Source organism: Vanacampus margaritifer, chromosome 19 (assembly GCF_051991255.1).
Source record: "Vanacampus margaritifer isolate UIUO_Vmar chromosome 19, RoL_Vmar_1.0, whole genome shotgun sequence".
Lineage (NCBI taxonomy): Eukaryota > Metazoa > Chordata > Actinopteri > Syngnathiformes > Syngnathidae > Vanacampus > Vanacampus margaritifer.
The window spans coordinates 1,524,915-1,547,199 of record NC_135450.1 but is presented as its reverse complement, the minus strand read 5'-3'; the positions used below and the strand labels follow the sequence as shown (position 1 = coordinate 1,547,199).

Below are 22,285 nucleotides of genomic sequence, written 5' to 3'. Positions count from 1 at the left end.
CCAAAGACGTTAAATGACGTTCTGCAAAAACCTACGGAGGAGCGCCAAAGACGTTAAAAGACGTCCTCCCATTTTTTTTATTTTTTTTTTGAAACGGGTGCTGGGAAGGCTTGCGGAGCTGTCCTGAAAGTTTTAAGCAGGTCTCGTGAGCCTAATGACTATTTTTGGCCCCTAGAGGGCAGCGATGACTCTCTTTTGACAAGATCGGGTGGGCGTCAGTAGAGGCGGAGCTAGAGCGTCGAGCAGGAGATCAGAATGGAAAACAAAGGAAAAATGGCGGCCGGTCGCGAGGAGCTCACGCCAGAGCCGTTTTTTTCAAAGACCAAAAGCATCGCTAAAAGAGCACATTGTTGACGACGATGATCATCATCGATGATGAAGATGATGGTGACACCGTGGTTGGAAAGCATTGACGCGGCGGTAGAAGACGTTAGATGGAGCTAGATGGAGGAGGGAACGGGCAATGGCGAGCGTTTGCAAGCAGCTCTACACTTACAAGACAAAAGGCATCGACCAACGCTAAAAGAGTACATTGATGACGACGATGGTCATCATCGATGATGATGAAGGTGAATCCGAGCTTGACGGCGAAATTGGAACCGCTGACGCGGCGGCTATGACGGTGTCGTAACGCGGAGCGCAACCGAGCACGCACAGGCGGACGTTCGATCGGACGACGGAGAGTGCCCCGAGTCCAATGCATATTCATCGGAGGAAGTGTGTACAGTCTGCTACTTGCTTTTTATTCCCCGGAAAAAAAGGCCGTCAAGAAAGTGTAACGTTTGCACGCAAAACGGACCAATGCGAAAGTGAAAGTAAACTGTGTGCGAGTCCTGGCGTCTCCTAGTACGCAGGAGAGCGTTACAAAAAGAAAAACTGTATTTGAAACATCCACATAATTGTAAGTAGTACCACAGTTGCACACATTTGTAAATAGTTTGCGAAATTGTTTTGTCAAATTGTTACACTGTTGAATGGAAATAAACGCATTTTGCAATCAAAAAACACTTTTTCATTGTTGGTGAAAGCGTTTTACAGAAGTAAAGCACTATTTAGGTGTTTGTGGCATCCTTCATGGACAAAAAGAAGTGTACAATTCACTAGAGTGCATGAAATAACATCGTTTCACAAAAAGCTCTTTTTCTCCGTTTTTTGTTTCAAAACAGAGAATTTCGGTGAAAGTAACCATTTTCCATTGTTGATTACTGAAGAACGGAATAAGGTAGAAACAAACTTTTTTTTTCTGATGAAAGATGAGAGTCCAATCTTTCATTTGGTTGGATGTGTGTTTCCATAGTCCAAACACATATCCGGGGTTTGAAAAACTAATAAAATGGATATACGATTGCGGTGGAATAAATCTTATGGCGCCGTTATAAGCTACGGTAAGTTAATTTTATTAATGGGGGACGTTGAGGTTTGCGCCGCCAGGCGTTCGAAGTAAAATACGAGATATAAGAACGCGTTTACGAGTGGAATAAAAACGACACATAATCGTGTATTTTTGGATAAGATGATGATGAATAATGCTAGAATACTAGCTTTAGGTATTTTTGTGAAGTTATAACCATTTATATAACTTTAAATAATGACTTAAAATGTTGGGGCTACGGTACGCTTTTATTCTGAAGGACTAAATGATTTGACCTGATATTGCTTCCGCTAGTCGGAACTAAAGCTTCCGGATTAAATATTACCGTAAAATAATGACATAAAATCTATTTAATACTGAACGACGGGACTTGATTATATTGTGGAAAAGGTTAGTTTATTCTAATAAGATAAGGCATTTGTTTGATGGTTTTAATGACGGCAATTTAACTTTGAATGTGCGTAGAAGACTAGCACTTGTTAAGAGTGTTATGAGTGTATGTAATTTTTATATAGAGGAGAGTCCCAGACGTAGCCTTAAGAAAAGTGTATTAAATAATGATTAATGCTGAAATGTTGCTTTGCAAATAAAATAACTGTATAATACAAATTTACGCAATAAAACAGATGAAACAGTTTAACTCTTTGACTGCCAGACGTTTTCAAAAACGGGTTGTCGCCAGTGCCAGCCGATTTAAGCATTTTGAGTGATCTTTCAAGGTCCACAGAAAATGTTGTGTTTGGACTATGGAAGCACACATCCAACCAAATGAAAGATTGGACTCTCATCTTTCATCAGAAAAAAAAAGTTTGTTTCTACCTTATTCCGTTCTTCAGTAATCAACAATAGAAAATGGTTACTTTCACCGAAATTCTCTGTTTTGAAACAAAAAACGGAGAAAAAGAGCTTTTTGTGAAACGATGTTATTTCATGCACTCTAGTGAATTGTACACTTCTTTTTGTCCATGAATGATGCCACAAACACCTAAATAGTGCTTTACTTCTGTAAAACGCTTTCACCAACAATGAAAAAGTGTTTTTTGATTGCAAAATGCGTTTATTTCCATTCAACAGTGTAACAATTTGCCAAAACAATTTCGCAAACTATTTACAAATGTGTGCAACTGTGGTACTACTTACAATTATGTGGATGTATCAAATACAGTTTTTCTTTTTGTAACGCTCTCCTGTGTACAAGGAGACGCCAGGACTCGCACACAGTTTACTTTCACTTTCGCATTGGTCCGTTTTGCGTGCAAACGTTACACTTTCTTGACGGCCTTATTTTCCGGGGAATAAAAAGCAAGTAGCAGACTGTACACACTTCCTCCGATGAATATGCATTGGACTCGGGGCACTCTCCGTCGTCCGATCGAACGTCCGCCTGTGCGTGCTCGGTTGCGCTTCGCGTTACGACACCGTCATAGCCGCCGCGTCAGCGGTTCCAATTTCGCTGTCAAGCTTGGATTCACCTTCATCATCATCGTCATCAATGTACTCTTTTAGCGTTGGTCGATGCCTTTTGTCTTGTAAGTGTAGAGCTGCTTGCAAACGCTCGCCATTGCCCGTTCCCTCCTCCATCTAGCTCCATCTAACGTCTTCTACTGCCGCGTCAATGCTTTCCAACCACGGAGTCACCATCATCTTCATCATCGATGATGATCATCGTCATCAACAATGTGCTCTTTTAGCGATGCTTTTGGTCTTTGAAAAAAACGGCTCTGGCGTTAGCTCCTCGCGACCGGCCGCCATTTTTCCTTTGTTTTCCATTCTGATCTCCTGCTCAACGCTCTAGCTCCGCCTCTACTGACGTCCACCCGATCTTGTCAAAAGAGAGTCATCGCTGCCCTCTAGGGGCCAAAAATAGTCATTAGGCTCACGAGACCTGCTTAAAACTTTCAGGAGAGCTCCGTAAGCCTTCCCAGCACCCGTTTCAAAAAAAAAATAAATAAAAATGGGGGGACGTCTTTTAACGTCTTGTAGTAAAAGAGTTAATAAACGCTAAACGGGATAAATTAATTAGACGGTAAAATTACTAATAAGATTTTCACGCTAAAACGACGAGCTTCAGGGTCTGCGTCAAATAATTAAGCGACATTACATGAACTATTAGCGTAACTAATTTTATGAGCCCTCATTTAAATCTCCTAGCTGACCACTAGGTGTCACCCTTTAATAAATTGATGACGTGAGGTCAATTTGAAAATTATAGTTGTTGTGACTCATTTTGACCACCAGATGTCCCCCTTTTTCAAATTAAAAATGCCAAAAGCCAATCAACCTTTGTAATGAGGTAAAATAAAATGTTTTTATAAAAGGAAGATGTTAATTGTGTGATTGTTAATCTGCTTTTAAAGTTTAATGAGAAAATATATATTTAACTTTTTTGGATTATTTTTATATTAGATAGTTTAGTCTCTACTCTCCTATTTTAATAATAATAATAATAATAATAATAATAATAATAATAACTAAAAACGAATAACTTGGATGGCGACTAATGTGGAATAATTCTTTATATAGTTGATTGTTTTTCCCTTATGATTTTTCTCGTACGCGAGAACATTATTTAACCTTGAAACATCTTTTCAGAAGCGGCTATCACCCATTAGAAGGAGTGGAGACGACAAATTCCTTATCTCCCGTCCTAGGGATGAAGTAATGTGTTAATTATAATTTAAAAATGAGTTTTTCCCATGTTTATAAATAGAAAAATAATTTTAATCTCTCCTGAATATATTTAACCTTTGAATTCGACATTTGAAGTCTCATTTCAGAATTGAACTACGATACTCTGGAAGATTGGACCGTTTCATGGGGAAGCTATCTGGAAGAATCACATTTTTGACATAACTTGAGGTGCTATGTAATTAAAAAAATCATTCCTGCTTTGATGTTTGACTAAAGGCTGACTTTACGGGCTGCGGCCTCCATTGAGAAAACATTAATTGAAAACTACACACTTATTAATTGACTATATTTGTAAATTGTTAGAGTGTATATGTCCTATCTCATCCTAAGTATTATTTATGAAGGTATGAAAAACATATTAAATTAAATATTGTAAACCATAACAAATATTGACATATAATTAGCAATTATTTAAAATTGTAAACTTTCATTGTTTTAATTATTTTATTTTATTTTTTATTTTTTTCTTCCCCCTTCTCAAAATTTTTTGAAATTTTTTTTGAATAAAGGAAGTTTTTGTTTTTAATATTTACTGACATGTTATAACCTAAATACTGTTGGGGCAGATTTGAATGTTTTCAGTCGAGTGAGGGTCATTGGTCGGGGTCATTATTTCAAAACAAGTCAACTGGCGGGACACAGATCTCTTCAAAACAAAACCCCCACCAACAAAGAAACTGCAAATGCTACCACCAGCAGAGGGACGAGGTGCGGCCATCCCCTGATCAGCGCTCCACCTGCTCGGGCTGCCACCTGATGGAGAGCAGAGGTTCCTGACGCCACCTGGTGGAAAGTTTCCACAATGACTGCACCCTGAACTCACATGCAAAAGTCTTAAATGAAAAACTGCTCCAATGCTTCCTTAATGCATTCCTGCGTCCCGAACTGTCCTGTGCCTTGAGTTAGTGATACCAGACCATATGATGTGATATTGACTGTTTACACTGCACTCTATATTTTTTGACAGATATAAGGTGATAACATTTACAGTAAAACATTTCGTAAAAATAACGAACTGATTGATAACACTATATACACACAGATTTATTACATTTTAAAAACGTTTGATGTCTATTTTGATTTGATCTGATTTGTTTATCTCTGTCTATTTTAAAACAGTCAGCTTTTTGGACAAACATCAACAAGGGGGACTAGCAAGCTTAATGGTAACATTAAAACTAAGGGCAACTTTATGTATCAATAATATTTGATGGATTGGCTGAAAACTGAAATTCTTTGTAAAATTCATTGGCTTAAGCTACAATATTTTTATAGTACAAAAGATAATACAGGTAAATTTCGTCTGGTTTCAGAAATTGAAAACAGCTAATGTGAATAAAGATAAGATAAAATTTATTTCAATCTTAATTATTATATTTTACGCTTATTGAATTTAGTCTTTTAATATTTTCCAAATTTTCTTTTGAAATTTGAATAGTTGCTTGGGGCGCATTGTCGAATTTACTGGTTAAATGTAACATTTTCCCCTCTTTTTAAACAAAAAAACAAGCAAAATTTATTTACTGCAGAACTTGTATATTATTAGAGTCTGAAAAATTCTCTAAGTCGATTTTTTCAGATGGGGGAATTATTGGTCGGTCTGGGTATATCGTTGCGAAGGACACAAACAGTCCATGTTGAATTAAATAAATATAAAATTAAAAGTTAGTCTTAATGTGATAATTATAGATAGTCCGTGAGAATGAATTTTACAGGAGGACAATTGGGGATTTCCTTGACCATGGAGAAGGAGTAAGTTTTGGCAGGGACGGCGAAAATAAGGTGAATATGTTCCATTTCTATTTTCCCCTGGGGCCCTGGGGTTAGATGTTATTTTTTGATTTTATTTGTTGGCGAAAGTTGCATTTATTTAATGGCTGGAAGCACATTCATGCTATATCTATAACAGTAAATATTATAATAAAACATTTCAATAATCATTATATTCTGTAAACAAAATTGGCCTCGTCAGATTTGAATTGGCTAAGATTTTCATTTTTTGCATTAATGAATGTGCTTAGGTCATTAAAGTCAGCCAAAGGCTGGATCCTAATTGAATGTCACAACAAACAGAATTTTTTCCCACAGGACAGGCCTACAGAACTTTACTAACATTTACTAACTCCTAACTAATACCACACTCAAAAAGAAGGGATGTGAATAAATGTTTATTAGTGACTAATGAAAATGTCCTGCGCCCAGAATGAGGTGATGGAAGGGTCAATCTAGTCCAGTCCACGGGGCACCTGGTTCCACATCTTGCCTATCAGACCAGCAGGGGGTCCGCTTTCTGCTCAACCCCCACCATCAGGAGCCAGCCACCAGCGGGAGCCAACTGAGAAACCAGTAAACTGCTCCAGTGACCAGACGTGCCAGCTGAGAGGCCATTCAACTGCTTCCAGTTCCCACCAGACGACATGAGGATTACCCAATGGAGATAGGAGGAATGTGTCCCTTTTCCGGGGCGTTCCACAAAGAATGAGTCACACCTTGGGCCCGGTGATCATCTCTGGCAGTTGATGTGGGTTCTAAAAAAGCTGAAGGATCCATCCATCCATCCATCCATTCCCTTGACCGCTTGTCCTCACAAGGATTGTGAGGGTACTGGAGCCTATCCCAACTGGCTTCGGGCAGTAGGCGGGGTGCAACCTGAACAAGTTGCCAGCCAATCGCAAAGCTGAAGGACTCGGTTTGAAAAAACAAACGCAAGAACGAAAACGGAACTGACAAACGTCAACAAAAACTTCCCTAGCCCAAACGACAACAAGTCTTCAATCGCGTCTCCAATTGCACGTACATAATGACACTCTTTCTCATACTGACAGTCATGCCAATTTGCTATTTCTGGGATCCCCCACCACAATTTTTAACATAATCACAACACATTGTCTTCATATATGATATGCTTATTTTACTGAAAGAAAAATCTTTTAATGAATCACATTGTTTTGACATATGACTGACCTCCTCTCCTGCTAAAAAGAATGTTTTTTATTTATTTTTTTCCCTTTTATTCTACTGTTGCACCTGCCATTGCGATGATGAAGATCCCGCTGGAATCCTTTGGTAAAAATGTTTAATTGTTTAGTTGTTGGGCTTTATTTAAAAAGCCCAAAGGGCGGACTGATAGATATTATAACATTTTTAATACTTCATTTTATTTTATTAACCATTGTTACACATTATTAACATTTTAATTCTTTATATTAACCTTGTCGAAATGTTTTGTGTCCTGTGCAGAGCAGATGGTGTTGATTTTGGTATAATCTGACCTTAAACTGGGTCATACTATTTAGTCTAAAAAAGTTCCTTCTCAGCGCTTGGTGCGAAAACACATTTGGTCCTTGAGAACAGAATCTGTTTTGAACACCCACACCTGACTCTGTTTTCGCCATCGCTCACGGAAAAGTACCAGAGAGTATGTTTTGTCTACAAATGAAAGAGAGGAGGTCTTTTTAACTATAAGAAACCGTTGTGCACGCGGAAGAGCTACATTTGACGCTCTGAATCCCATGATGTTTAAGTGATGATTAGAGGCAGTTATTTGTCCAGAGATTCTCAGTTTTTTATTAAATCATTTTTGCAAAGGTGTATTTTTCTTACATTAAACCTATCTTCATTTTTGGAACACGCAAAGAGGACAAAATTCTAGATTCCTCTTCAAACCCCAGGAACCTTTGCAAGTGCTTCCTTGATGTAGGGGACGGCCATTCGACCACAGCCTGGATATTAGCTGGTTCAGCTCTGGCCCTTCTCCACAATGAACCCCAGAAACCGAACAGAAGAAGAGTGGAATTTACATTTCTCAGCCTTTACGTACAACCGGTTCTCAAGTAGCCGTTGCAACACCAGCCAAACATGCTGCTGATGTTCCTCGAGAGATCTGGAAAATATAAGAATATCATCCATCCAAATAGACAAAGCAGAATTGGCCAATCATGTCATGGAGAACATAGTTTATCAAATTCTGAAAAAACGCAGGTGCATTAGTAAGGCCGAAGGGCATTACCAGATATTCAAAATGCCCCATGGGAGTGTTGAATGCCGTCTTTCACTCCTCTCCTTCTCTAATCCTTACCAAATGATAAGCATTGCGCAGGTCTAGTTTGGTAAAAATGGAGGCAGAATGTAGAGGAGTAAACGCAGAGTCCATAAGTGGCAAAGGATACTTATTCTTTACAGTTATGTCGTTAAGCCCTCTGTAGTCTATGCACGGATGGAGCGTTTTATCTTTCTTGTCTATGAAAAAAAAGAATCCGGCTGCCACTGGAGAGGTTGATGGCCGAATAAGTCCAGATGCCAGTGACAACGAAATATATTCTTTTAGGGTTTCTTGTTCAGTTTTCCACACCTGATAAAGTCTAGCGTTAGGCAATGGTGCATTGGGTACCAGCTCCATCGCACAATCATATGGGCGATGTGGTGGAAGAGATTGAACCTGGTCCTTACTAAACACTAATTTAAGGTCATGATATTTAGTGGGCACAGAAGCCAAAGCTATTGGAGACAATTATTTCTTTTGTGTAATAGAACCAGTGGCATGCAAGCAGTTACAATAACAGAACAAGCTCCAACTGACTATTTTAGGTACAGTGATACCTCAGCTCACGAACTTAATTGGTTCCCAGAAAGTGTGTGTGAGGCGAAAAGTTCGTCTTCCAAACATTTATTTCCCATAGGAAACCATTAAAATGAGAATAATCCGTTCCCAGGTCCCCATAAAACATAATTTTCTACTAAATAAGCCTTAAAACTACACAAAATATACCTTATTTTATGTATAATAAATGTGCTATTGTATTGTAATTAAAGAAATACACTGTACTGTATAATAAAGTTGTTTTATTTGCCTTTGTGATGGTAGTTGATGGCTTGATGGAATGGAGTGGGAGGAGGAGGGAGGGAGGGAGTTACTTTTAAAAGGAGAGTCACCTTCCATAAGGACTGTAGGTAACTCAACCTCCGGTGTGGCTTCTCTTCTTTGCTTCTTAGGAGACTCTTTATCCTTTGTGCTGACTAAAAACCTCTTAATTGACACCTGTTGCTTTCTGAGTTGTAAGGTCTTACGAAACTGAGGCATCACATTATCATTCATCATGTTGATGATTCTCATAGCCACAGTCTTTTCTGAATGGTACTGTTCGATAAAAGCCTGCACATCACTCCACTTAGTTAACATGGTCTTGATGCTCTCACTTGATGCTGCAGCCATCTCCTCCTCCTCGCATGATTTGGTTCGTCCGCCGAAAACTAGTTCGTCAGCTGAGACTATATGCTCGCGAATTTAATGTTCGTGAGGCGAAAAGTTCGTGAGCTGAAGCGTTCGTCAGCCGAGGTATCACTGTATCTGCCAATTTCTGTTTAGATTGTGAATCTTAAAACAGGTTAGCCCCAGTACTACAGGCGCGGATTGCAGAGGCATAACAAAAAAAAAACGTCTAGACTCATGATGGATACCGGACAAAACTAACCCCTACAATTCGGTCTCGTGTGTAACCACAAAAAGCCCATTCCCGTTGAGATCGTGCACCTCTTTGACCTTGTCTAATTTGATGAGACTGCCCCAGAGTCGCTCAATGACCGAGAAGTCCACAAAACAATCATCTGCACCAAATTAAACCAATGCTGTAACCTCCATGCTGTTGCTGTTACTGGAAATAATTCCAGGGAGTTGAAGTCTTTTACTAGAAGTATCGCCCTTTGTTCCTGTAGGAGCAGCATCTGCCTCGAGATACTCACAGTCTGTAGACAGACGTTGGGAGGTGGATGGGTACAGAGGATGGGCCTTCGAACCACTTTGATGAATGGAAACCAAATCCTGATGTTCGTTCCTGGGGCCCTGGGATGGTCTTGCAAAACAGTACAGACAGATGAGCCCTCATGCGCCGGATGCGTTCCCTTGAGCTCAGCCGTCCTCCCCCTAGTAGCATGGCATCCACAGCAGCGCCATCGCTCCCACTGGCTGGTTCTGGAACTCCAAGTCACGTTCACGTCTTCTTTCACAAAGTCGATTATCAAGTCTAATAGCCAAGCTAATCACGTCTTCCAAATTAGCAGTCTCGTCTCGTACAGCCAGTTCATCTTTAATCACTGGGCTGCGAAAAATACCGCAGATGGCTGTGTCGTTAAAACCACTCTCTGCTGCAAAAATGCGAAAAGTAATCAGTACGAGTACTCAGCAACTGAAAGTGTGACTTGTGAAAAATCCAACAGGCGATTGCCTGCCTCTCTGCCTTTAACAGGGTGGTCGAACACTCTTTTAAATTCTTCGACTAAGGTAGAAAATGCAGAACGAACCTCAGGATGCCGATTGCTGATTGCCATGGCCCATGCAGCTGCCTTGTCAGTAAGCAAACTCATAATAAATGCGACTTGCGAGCGATAAGTTGCGCAAGTTCGTGGCTGCTGGTCAAAAACTAGTAAACATTGATGGAGGAATTGACCACATGAACCAAGTTCCCCAGTATATCGTGTCGGATGAGGAATGGATGGTTTGCCTGGAAAAGCTACCGGCTTGCAAGCAGAAAGGTGAGCACAAACCTGATCTAAGCGTAAGCAGAGGTTGTTAGTCAACACGTTAATGGCTGACATGATCTCCCGGAGGGAGCGATCATGTAGATTAACAAGCTCTTGATGGCTTGACAAAACCTGTAACACTTGCTCTGAGTTTGCTGAATCCATGTTATGGCCAAGTTACTCTGTTAGGCGTTCGCAAAAGTGCAGGTGAAAGATTCAAATGCAACTCAAATGGGGGGCAAGGTTTACAGTTTTTAATTGAACAAAAGGAGCTTGACGCATAACTGAACACTAACAAAAAGCGGCGTGACAAAAGGTCATGTACCGAAAAACAAAATAATTAACCAAGGAAGGTGGGCGGAGTACCACGGGAGGAAGATAGGCTACTAACTAAGATTAAGAATGAAAACAAAAAGACCTACACAAGGTGCGTACAAATCAACAACCAGAACAATCACTGCAGTACTTACAAGAAACTACAGAAGACCAAAATTACTTGCCGGTAGGAACTAGGAGATAACCGGTAAAAGCACGAGAGTAACAAAATGCTTAGGCAATGGCAAGCAGCAAGAACAATAACTTGGCAATCTTCCTCTCGTGAGTCCTGTGTCTAAATAGCCTGCTGATTAGGATTGCCTATAGCTGAGACACAGGAACTCCACCCACCGACACTCCAGGAAAACTATTAAAAATAAAAATAAAAAGACAGTAAACAAATGACCAGCAGAGGGCAGAACGAAACAAGACATGACAGTAGTGAGCTATGAATTTTTGAATGTCACATTTTTTTGCCAATTTTTGCACATTTACAGGGGGCATACTTTTGCCCATTTTTCCTACAGTTTTCAGCCGATTTACTTCAAACTTAGCCTGGACCATGTCAAGACCTTGCCCATCATCAGGGGCAAAAAATCTTGACCCTTAGAAAAACTATTTGACCGGGACCGGCATCATTTTTTGTGTTTCATATTTTTTTCGCCATGAAAGACGAATGCGTAGTAACTCCTTGGTACATGCCCCAAACAATCCAAAACTTTACATGTATGTTATGTTTATAGTCACAACCTGAAAGTATGTCTATGAAAATAGTCAGTTATAAATATAGCGCCACCTAGACCTTGGGTCGACAAAAAAATTACGACACATAAGGTATTTTGTCCAAAATTTGGATACTCCTTGTAAGTGTGATAACTAAGTCATTTATGAATATTTTTTTTTAACTTTCCATCACTCAAAATGTTCAGTGGCATCAGACTTATCAATACATATGTACTTTTTATTTATTTATTTATTTTTTATGCCCTCTATGGACAATACAAGCAATATTGTGCTATGAGTAAAATTAACGATGATGTGTTTAAAAAAATGCAAATCAGAGCTACTCATTGCCCAAAAATAAAAACGGACGCAGATTTTTTAGGGTCTTAACATTGACCAAAACTCTTTGAGCGCTACCCACTCATCAAACCTGGCAAAAAAATAAAAAACAATCCATATGTAAAAGTATATTATGCCATTTTAAAAGAAAATTTGGCTTTGAATGTACCTGTACCCCAATGTGCCTGTACCCCAATGTGCAAGTACCCCAAAGTGGCCCAGGCTGTGAGGGCCCTTTATAGCTGCTCGCAGCTCTAGTTATTATTATTATTATAATATTTTATTTTAGTGCGATGTGTTTGGAGGACCAAAACTGCTAAAATTCAAAATAAATAAATAACTAACCTATAACCTACCCCCTGTGGCGTCACCCCAGATGGTCGGCACGTCGCGTAGAAAAATTACGTAAATACACACCGCACCGACACCGACTATTACGTACCTTCAGCACATGCGCGAAAAGTAATTCCACTGCGTACCATCAGCGGTGGTAGTGTTAGATATTATTAACATTTAAATTCTTTATTTTCATATATTAACCATTGTTATACATTATTAAACTTTTTAATTCTTTATATTAACCATGTCGAAATGTTTTGTAGATGTGAGGTAGTGTTGAACTCAGTATAATTTGACCTTAACCTAAGCTGGTAAATTGTTTGGTCTAAAAAATTCCTTCTCAGCGTTCTGTGCGAAAACACATTTAGTCCTTGAGAACAAAATCTGCTTCGAACACACACACCCCTGACTCTGTTTTCGCCATCGCTCATGGAAAAGTACCCAGAGAGTATGTTTTGTCTACAAATGAAAGAGAGGCGGTCTGTTTAACTATAAGAAGCCATTTTACACGCGGAAGAGACACATTCGGCACTCTGAAATTCCACCTGTTATGTGATGTTTGGAGTCTGTCACGATGTCCAGAGATCTGTTTTTTTATTAACTCTTTTACTGCCAAAGACGTTAAATGACGTTCTGCAAAAACCTACGGAGGAGCGCCAAAGACGTTAAAAGACGTCCTCCCATTTTTTTTATTTTTTTTTTGAAACGGGTGCTGGGAAGGCTTGCGGAGCTGTCCTGAAAGTTTTAAGCAGGTCTCGTGAGCCTAATGACTATTTTTGGCCCCTAGAGGGCAGCGATGACTCTCTTTTGACAAGATCGGGTGGGCGTCAGTAGAGGCGGAGCTAGAGCGTCGAGCAGGAGATCAGAATGGAAAACAAAGGAAAAATGGCGGCCGGTCGCGAGGAGCTCACGCCAGAGCCGTTTTTTTCAAAGACCAAAAGCATCGCTAAAAGAGCACATTGTTGACGACGATGATCATCATCGATGATGAAGATGATGGTGACACCGTGGTTGGAAAGCATTGACGCGGCGGTAGAAGACGTTAGATGGAGCTAGATGGAGGAGGGAACGGGCAATGGCGAGCGTTTGCAAGCAGCTCTACACTTACAAGACAAAAGGCATCGACCAACGCTAAAAGAGTACATTGATGACGACGATGGTCATCATCGATGATGATGAAGGTGAATCCGAGCTTGACGGCGAAATTGGAACCGCTGACGCGGCGGCTATGACGGTGTCGTAACGCGGAGCGCAACCGAGCACGCACAGGCGGACGTTCGATCGGACGACGGAGAGTGCCCCGAGTCCAATGCATATTCATCGGAGGAAGTGTGTACAGTCTGCTACTTGCTTTTTATTCCCCGGAAAAAAAGGCCGTCAAGAAAGTGTAACGTTTGCACGCAAAACGGACCAATGCGAAAGTGAAAGTAAACTGTGTGCGAGTCCTGGCGTCTCCTAGTACGCAGGAGAGCGTTACAAAAAGAAAAACTGTATTTGAAACATCCACATAATTGTAAGTAGTACCACAGTTGCACACATTTGTAAATAGTTTGCGAAATTGTTTTGTCAAATTGTTACACTGTTGAATGGAAATAAACGCATTTTGCAATCAAAAAACACTTTTTCATTGTTGGTGAAAGCGTTTTACAGAAGTAAAGCACTATTTAGGTGTTTGTGGCATCCTTCATGGACAAAAAGAAGTGTACAATTCACTAGAGTGCATGAAATAACATCGTTTCACAAAAAGCTCTTTTTCTCCGTTTTTTGTTTCAAAACAGAGAATTTCGGTGAAAGTAACCATTTTCCATTGTTGATTACTGAAGAACGGAATAAGGTAGAAACAAACTTTTTTTTTCTGATGAAAGATGAGAGTCCAATCTTTCATTTGGTTGGATGTGTGTTTCCATAGTCCAAACACAACATTTTCTGTGGACCTTGAAAGATCACTCAAAATGCTTAAATCGGCTGGCACTGGCGACAACCCGTTTTTGAAAACGTATGGCAGTCAAAGAGTTAAATCATCTTTGCAAAGGTGTTTTTTCTTGCATTAAATCTGTCTTCAAATTTTGGAACACGCAAAGAGGACAAATAATTCTATTCCTCTTCAGTAGTCATTATTCCTAAAAGCAACCTTTAAGCAAGTCTTTATTTCAAACTTATTCTTGAATGCATTGGAAATGTGTGCCTGTTCTACTATTTAGATAAACTGTTTATTGGAAAGACGCTGAAGTTGCGAACAATACTGTGACATCTCACAAGAATGCTGCCAGCAGCAGATGTGGTTGGTGTTGGAAAACATTCCTTGTTTTCCGCGTGTTCGTAATGTTGATTTTCAGAATCAGAGTCGAGATCGGTGACTCAGGTTTCCTTCGAAGGATTTATTTTCAGAAGCTTCTGAGACACACAAAGACGCGGCCAAACGCTGCCATTATTCTTCCCCATGTGTGTCGCTCCTCCCACGTGCAAACGCCAATATACTCCAGTCATTCCAAAAGCACCTCCCCTTCCGCTTCCTCTGCTGTCCCTACCTCTGCTCTTCCTCTGCTGTCCCTCCCTCTGCTGCCCCAAAGTCCCCTCCCTCTCCATCTCAAACAGTCACAAGATACTCAATTGATATGGTAAACAGAAGATCAGATAGTCATTGATGTGTAAACAGCAAGCCAGACTTCCTGGCTTCACTGCGACAGCTGCTCAACCGGCTGTAAACACAAAGGAATCTAATTAACACATTTGCTTCACTCCAGACAGAATGGCTCAGGAATGTGTGAGCAGAGGAAGCTCCCCCCTCACATCATTTAAATTCTCACCCACTCTACTGAGTAAATTAAAGCAGTTATGTCCAAATCTAAACAGTTATAACTAAATCAAAACAGTTACAATTAAATTGAAACAGAAGATTCACTTCATTGGTAATCTTACCTTTTTATTTGTCTTCACACAACCAGCTAAGAGCTACTGTTGGCCGGAAATAAGAAACGTCGGAATCAAGAAACTAACCCGCGAGCCAAATTAACACATGAGCTAACAACAACACGTAGCTATAAGTCCCTTCTCCCCTGGGGGATGTGCAATAAGTACACTAAACACTCAGACACTCACAAACTCCAACAGCGTCTCTACTTCCTACGCAGATTTAGGGTCTACGGAGTGGAGCTGAGGATTATGCTGTTGTTCTACCGGGCTGCATTGGAAAGTATCATCAGATACGGCATTGCAGCCTGGTACGGCAACCTGACTGTGCAGTCAAGATCACAGATTGCCGGTCTGGTGCGGACTGCCATGAAGATCATGGGGGTCAGGAATCATCCTTCCCTGCAGATGCTTTATGAGCGGTCCGTCACTGGACTGGCACAGAAAATTGTTAATGACCCGACTCACATTCTGCATCATGAGTCCCAGCCACTTCCGGCAGGAGATTCAGGGCCCCCAGAACCAGGCTGAACCGCTACAAAAACTCAGTCCTGCCGACATCCATCAAACTGCTTAACAACCGACATTAACTGCAATAAGATATATATATATATGGTGCAATGTTGTGTACATACTCATGTGTGTGTATATATATATATAGGAGTGCGTGTGTGTGTGTGTGTATATGGGTGTGTGCAATGTACTTCTCTACACATGTATACTTCTGTGAAGACTTCTGGGAAGTCTTCTACTTATTGCTGCATTTCTTATTTATTTAATTTTAATTTTATCTCTTTCTATTCTGTTGTTTTCTCTTTACTGTAAACTGCAGCTGGATGGAGTCCAGTAAAAAGTTCCCCACGGGGAAAATAAAAGTATATCGTATCGTATCGTATCATATCGTACACCAGAATGCAGAAAACAGAATGTGCAACACAGGAACACTTATGTATCAGCCATACACGGATCATGTCCTCTAGATCACATTTACACTCATAAGCAATATTAGCCTTTGATTTTGTTGACATTTAACTGTTTCAATTTATATTTTAACTGTTTCAATTTAGTTATACATGTGTAGAGTAGAATGTTCATATGTTAACTCAGTCACCAGATGTTTAGGAAAGGGTGTGATAAGGATTGCTTTTGATCTCATCTTTATTTGAAGTCCCCTCTCTGTTCCCGGAACAGCAGAAGGGGACCAGAAGGTTCCTGTTTATTTAACGGGGGGACGTTGAGCGGTTGAGAGCGCTCTGCTTCTCAACTCATCCTGCCATAAAATGTATAGGGACCAGAATCTCTCTACATCAAAGACTCTGGTCAGGAAGTACTGTTTTTTGTAGAGGTTCAAAGGAGAGCATAGGTGGGGCTGATTCTAAAGAACTGTGTATAAAGATGCCACAAGATTGTCACACACACACACACCCTGGGCAGCGATATCACCTTTTGCAGTGAGGAGGTTCCTGTGTGTGTCTCCAAAAGCTTTTGGAATAAAAAACTTGCAAGAAACTTCTTCATCGATCTCATTTATAATTTATTTGAACAACACAGATGATTACAAAATCCATGTAATCATTACAATTTCCACCTTCATTTGTCATCATTATTGTTTACATCTTACTTTGACAAATAGTTGTTATCATTTCTTACCTTCTCAGTAGAAAGAAAGCCAATTAATTTTCACTGTCACTGCTCCGATGTTTGCGCCTATCAGACTATATTTTGGCTTGTTTTGTCGCGCTGGATTCTTTTTTTGCGGGGTCCGTGCCGGAGTTCCAGCTGTGCTTGAACGCGTCTTTTTCTTACTCCTGGCAGATTCCATATTCATCAATGTAAAATCTTGCACTTGCAGTCGTGTTGTTTATCCCAAGTGTCTCAGGGTGAGCACTTCTTCTTCTACTCTTTATGGCGCAGAAGTGGAAACTTTTTTTACATTTTTGTAACATTCCAGCAATACATTCAAATAATGCAAAAATAAAGTTTTTGGGATCCCGTCAAACCTTTCATTTTCAGCCTTAAGTGCGTGTTTTAGTGAACAAATTCCATTAAGCCTATTTCAAATAGACTTGTTCGAGCAAAATATACAAGAGGTGACGAAGCAACGTAAAAGCAGAATCGATGAACCTGCTAAGCTAAAACCTATCATAGCTTTGATGCTAGCAGCAACAACTCAGATGGATTGCGGCCCGGAAAAGGCTGACGAAGCATCACTGAAAACAGAAATCCTGCTGGAGCTTAAAGCTGACATCGCTCAAGTGATTAAGACAGAGATGAGAAGCGCAGTTGCTGCTGACTTCAATTCTCTAAAAGATGAGCTGAGTGCAGCAGTGAAACAAGAAAACTTAATTGTTTTAGTATTTACTGATGTCCTTTTAAATCCACAACAGGAGGGAATGTGAAGTTGCTTAAAACAGTAGTCTTAACATTATGTGTATTTTAAAGAATATCCTGTATATATTTTTATGTTTTTATATTATCAACTGTCGTTTAGAGGCGCCGCTCAACTTTCTCTAATGTTTTGTATGAAACGAAACTGAAACTTAACTGTAATAAAAGCGACGAGGTGGCCGGGGGAAGAGAGAGAGTCGGACGGAGCCGAGCGTGAGTTAAGGTCTCGCGTCTCCTTTCCTCTCCCAGCCGCGGTTGCATAAAACAAACAAGCAACAGCTTCTGCCTCCTTTTTCCTTGGTGCACGGTCGGTAACTAAGGGGATCTGTAATATCAGACCCAACATTTAACTGGTGCCGAAACCTGGGACCTGCATCTGGACGGACGACCGCCGCCGAACCGAGGACACCGAGAATCTGTCGACAGCGTCTCCCCTTGCGTGACGGGTCTCGTCGCTCCGGCCACGGCCGTTCGCCCGGACACCGGGTCCTGCGAACCAGACCGGCACCGAGGACTAACAGGTATTATGCTGTTTAATTATCACGATTTACAAAAGTTTGAAAAAGGAACACTAAATATACTGAAGAAGTAACAGAAAAATAGAAAAGTGGGGAGTAAAAGAAAAGCGCTTGGGCGTTGGCCCGTGAAGAAAAACCCATGGTATATATGATCCGGGCATCAAAGGGATCACGGTTTTATTAGATGAGATCCAAAATACTTTTATTGACTAGTTTTTAACTTGTTAAATAAAAGTGTAGTTTTCGGGTGCCCGGGTAGAGGAAATTAAACGTTGCCGTAAATACGTAATAATTTACACCTCCCCACTCATTGTTTACCAAAATATCTGTGTTCAATATAACTAAGATTTATCAGGTCAGAACAGAACTGACTGCGATTAAAAATAATCGCCTAAAACACAAATCATGGTTTTAAATTAGAAAGTGGTGCACCACAGAAAAGACTAAGTGTGTGTGTGTGTGTGTGTGTGTGTGTGTGTGTGTGTGTGTGTGTTTGCCTTTGTGTATTATGAGGACATTTCACCTGAATACATGCCGTGCTGCGAGGACATTTTGAATTATGAGGACACAGCCCATGTCCTCATAATTATTTCAATGCAGAAGTGCTTCTAGGGCTGTAGAAGGCTTAAATCCAAAGTTTTAGCCAATGTCCTTGTAAAGCATAATTACGTGAATTTGTGTATTTTTGTGTATTTGATGGCGCCCCCTGTAGGAAGGTCCTTGTAATGCACCACTTCATGAATAATTCACACCAGTGTATATTTCACAGCATTTGATTGGCTGACCATCACCTGTCCTCACAATTACGCACGTCTCCATAATTCAGTTTTTTCTCAAAATGCTGTGTATTGTGAATGTTTGTCTGTAGACACAGAGCCTTTTTTTTTTTTTTTTGCAGCCACCATTTCCTAAGTAAATAATTAAATAATGAAATACCCTACGATATTTAATTATATATTTCAGTATTTAATTATTTCAGTGGTTGTTTATTTAAAAATGTACAATGGTTAACAGCAGAGACAGAGAAACTGTCAGTGCCGTACATTAATTCATCATTTAACATCCCACCCTGCCTTTACAGTATAACATCTTTCTGTACACCAGCGGCCAAATGTTTTGAGAATGACATTGATTTTCTAAGAATCTGCAGTGCTGACTTATTATTGTTTTTTTATGATGGCAATTTGCATGTACATGTACTCCAGAATGTTATAGTGATTAGATGAATTGCAAAGTCCCTATTTGCCATGAAAATTAAAGTAATTTCCTTTAGTGACCTTACAAACTTTAAGTGAAGAAGGCTTCAGGGCACCCAAGAAAATCCAGCAAAAGCCAGGACTATCTCCCAAAGTTGATTCAGCTGCAGGGATAAGGACATCACCACCAGTGTAGAGCTTGCTCAGGAATGGCAGTAAGCAGGTATGAGTCCATCTACACTCATGGTGAGGGAGTAAGACTTTTGGAGGATGGCCTGGTGTGACCAGTGAAAAAGGGATTCCATAAACACAGACCAAAATAAGGAAAAAAGAGTTACAGTTATTTTCTCTGATTAACCCCCTTTCCAACTGTTTGGGGCATCCGGAAAAATGCTTGTCTGGAGAAGAAAAGATGAGCGCTACCATCAGTCCTGCTTCATGCCAACAGTAAAGCATCATGTGACCATTCATTTGCAGGGTTGCTTCTAAGCCAAGTTACTGGGCTCGCTCACAATTTTGCCAAAAAACACATGCGTCCATTACTAAAGTATAGTACCAAAACATCCTCGGACAGCAACTGTGTGACAGCAGCAAGGTTATTTTATTTACTAAAGCAAAAAAACATTTTCGTTAATGAAAAAAAAAATAATAACTTTTTAAAAAAGCAAACTGAAATCACATTAAACGATTACAAAATTATCTATAATTCTAGCAATAATATCCTTTGTTTTCGTCTGTGGTAATTAATTTAGTATATGAGCCTTTCGGGTTAATTTTAAATGTGATCTATTTTTTTTTTTAATTGACACTGTAAATCATAGAACAATAGACACTCTTATCAACAAAGTTCATAATCCAACACTGAACCAATTTGTTGATTTAAATGTGATTTATTATATTGCCCGGAGTACGGAAGTGACGTCATCTAGCAGCCCAGATAGAGAACCGCCCCCGGCTCTAATTACTTCACGAGACGTGATGGCAGTGTAGCTGTGCTAATGAGGTAGGTTTGAAGCTCGAATTTTTCCTCCAGAAACTTGTTTATTTTAATGTTGGTCGCTTGTGTACATTGCTGAAAATGATTTATAATGCAAGTCCAGTGTAAGTGCAGCTAAGCTAACGTTAGCATACCTAACCATCTGTTGATTATGATGGTTGCAGCTAATTATTTAGAATTGCTACGCTTTTGTTAGCGACGGTTAGCTCAGTTAGCATAGCAGAGCTAACCGTCTGTTGAGTAAGATAAATGCTAATTGAAATTTTTAAGAGGAAAGCAATAACAGGCTGGTTTGATAGGCTGGTTTGTGATGTGAAAATATACAATGGTTTAGTATTACCAGTACAGTATAAATGAAGTATTGGTAAATTGCTGCATTTGTGTTTACTTAAATTTGTTCTTTAAATAGAAATATTTCAGTAAAGTCTGTTAGTGTTCATTACATTTAATTTATGCAAATATTTAGCAGAGCTGTGCTATCCACTATTTTATTTTCGTTGGCACATTTACTGCACACTGCACAGGATATTATGGTCCACAGAAAGTCAACTTCAAAACATCTGCACCAAGTTACCTATCAAACTGATTGAAACTCATTTTTTTCTATAGCTTTAGATCATTATCTTCAGTGAGATATGTCAGTCATGAGGCCACAGAGGGCAAAAGTTAAACCCAAAGAAGAGGTAGCATATTTTTCATCCTTAGGTAAAGACAAGGATGGCTTCACCATAAAATATATTAATTCATTCAAAGGTGAGTATTGGTAAAATATTCTTTAGTATGGGCCTAGTTTTCATTACTGTTATAATGAAATATTTCTGTTGTATCCCTTTTTCTTTGTAAGGTCGAGGAGTGTTCAGTTCCTGCTCCTTTCAGAAGGGAGTCTTTCCTACTGAATATCGAGGAGAAGTTATAAGCAAACAGGAACGTGAAAACAGGCTGAGAGTGTATCATGATGCCCAGAAGGTTTTCATGTTTGAATTTCACTACAATGGAAAAACACTATGGTATGTTTATATGGTGTGTTGTCACACTTAATTTTGGTTTTTTTGGGGGTGGGGGGGTTATCGTGCAAGGTTTGACAAAACATAAAAGATTAATTATAACTCAAAAGCAAAAGTACATTCTTTTCTCAATATAATTTTTTTTGTTTTTATTTCATTTTTTTACAATATTGTGACTTATTTTTTTATTTTACTTTTACAGTTATCGTGAGTATCGCTAACCTCACAATATCATGTTGATTATCATATCGTGATTGCTTATCATGACATTTGGATATTGTTTCATACATGTGACATACTAGAATTACTGGTCGCACATTCATGATTACATGAAATTACAGTATAGCAGTCTAGTCTTAGTAAGAATTTAATTGTATTGGTATTTTTCTATTCATCTACCCCAGGTTTCCACTGAAGCACAACCTGATGAAGACACCGCTATCACAGACTGCGCCAAAGTTGACCAGGTGACTAGATTTCTTTTTGAATGTTGTTGAAATCAGTTTTCAGAAGCAAGACATTAGTGGAGGGTGGAGATACTAGGGCTGCACAATATGTGGAAAATATCTTGGCGCACGAATGGCTCATGCAATATGTGCATTGCAAAGACGTGCAACAAATGGATATTGGATTGTTTGTATACTTTAGTCTGAGGCTAAGCGATATGGCCAAAAAATTAAATAAAAAGTCTTTTAAACCAACCATCCAGCATTCTGCCACCACTTGTGCAAAATTTCAACTCACAATAACATCTGGATGTAACAGAACATTATAACAGTTTTTAATAATCCAGAAGACAAAATACATTTCACGATTTAGCAAATTTTCAACGATTCAATTTGAATTTAATTTATTCAATTAATTTGATTTATTGCCAGGCCCTACTTGAGTCTGATTTTGACCAATCAGAGACAACCTTAATTGCGCATCGCCATACAAGAGAATTGTATCGAGGAGCATTACTAACAAAAAAAACC

General features: G+C 39.5%; 1 protein-coding gene across 3 annotated transcripts in view; it reads left to right on the top strand.

Annotated features, from left to right (window-relative positions):
• Window positions 1-20,224: 20,224 nt before the first annotated feature.
• Window positions 20,225-22,285, top strand: part of LOC144039335 (N-lysine methyltransferase KMT5A-A-like) — a 9,711-nt gene continuing 7,650 nt past the window's right edge. For all 3 annotated transcript variants that reach the window (XR_013289413.1, XM_077552558.1, XM_077552559.1), the window contains exons 1-3: window positions 20,225-21,057; window positions 21,149-21,311; window positions 21,713-21,775. Coding sequence is in view for 2 of the 3 variants with exons in the window: in XM_077552558.1 (XP_077408684.1) it covers window positions 20,940-21,057; window positions 21,149-21,311; window positions 21,713-21,775 (344 nt within the window). In the remaining variant the exon portion in view is untranslated. The remainder of the gene's footprint in view (window positions 21,058-21,148; window positions 21,312-21,712; window positions 21,776-22,285) is intronic.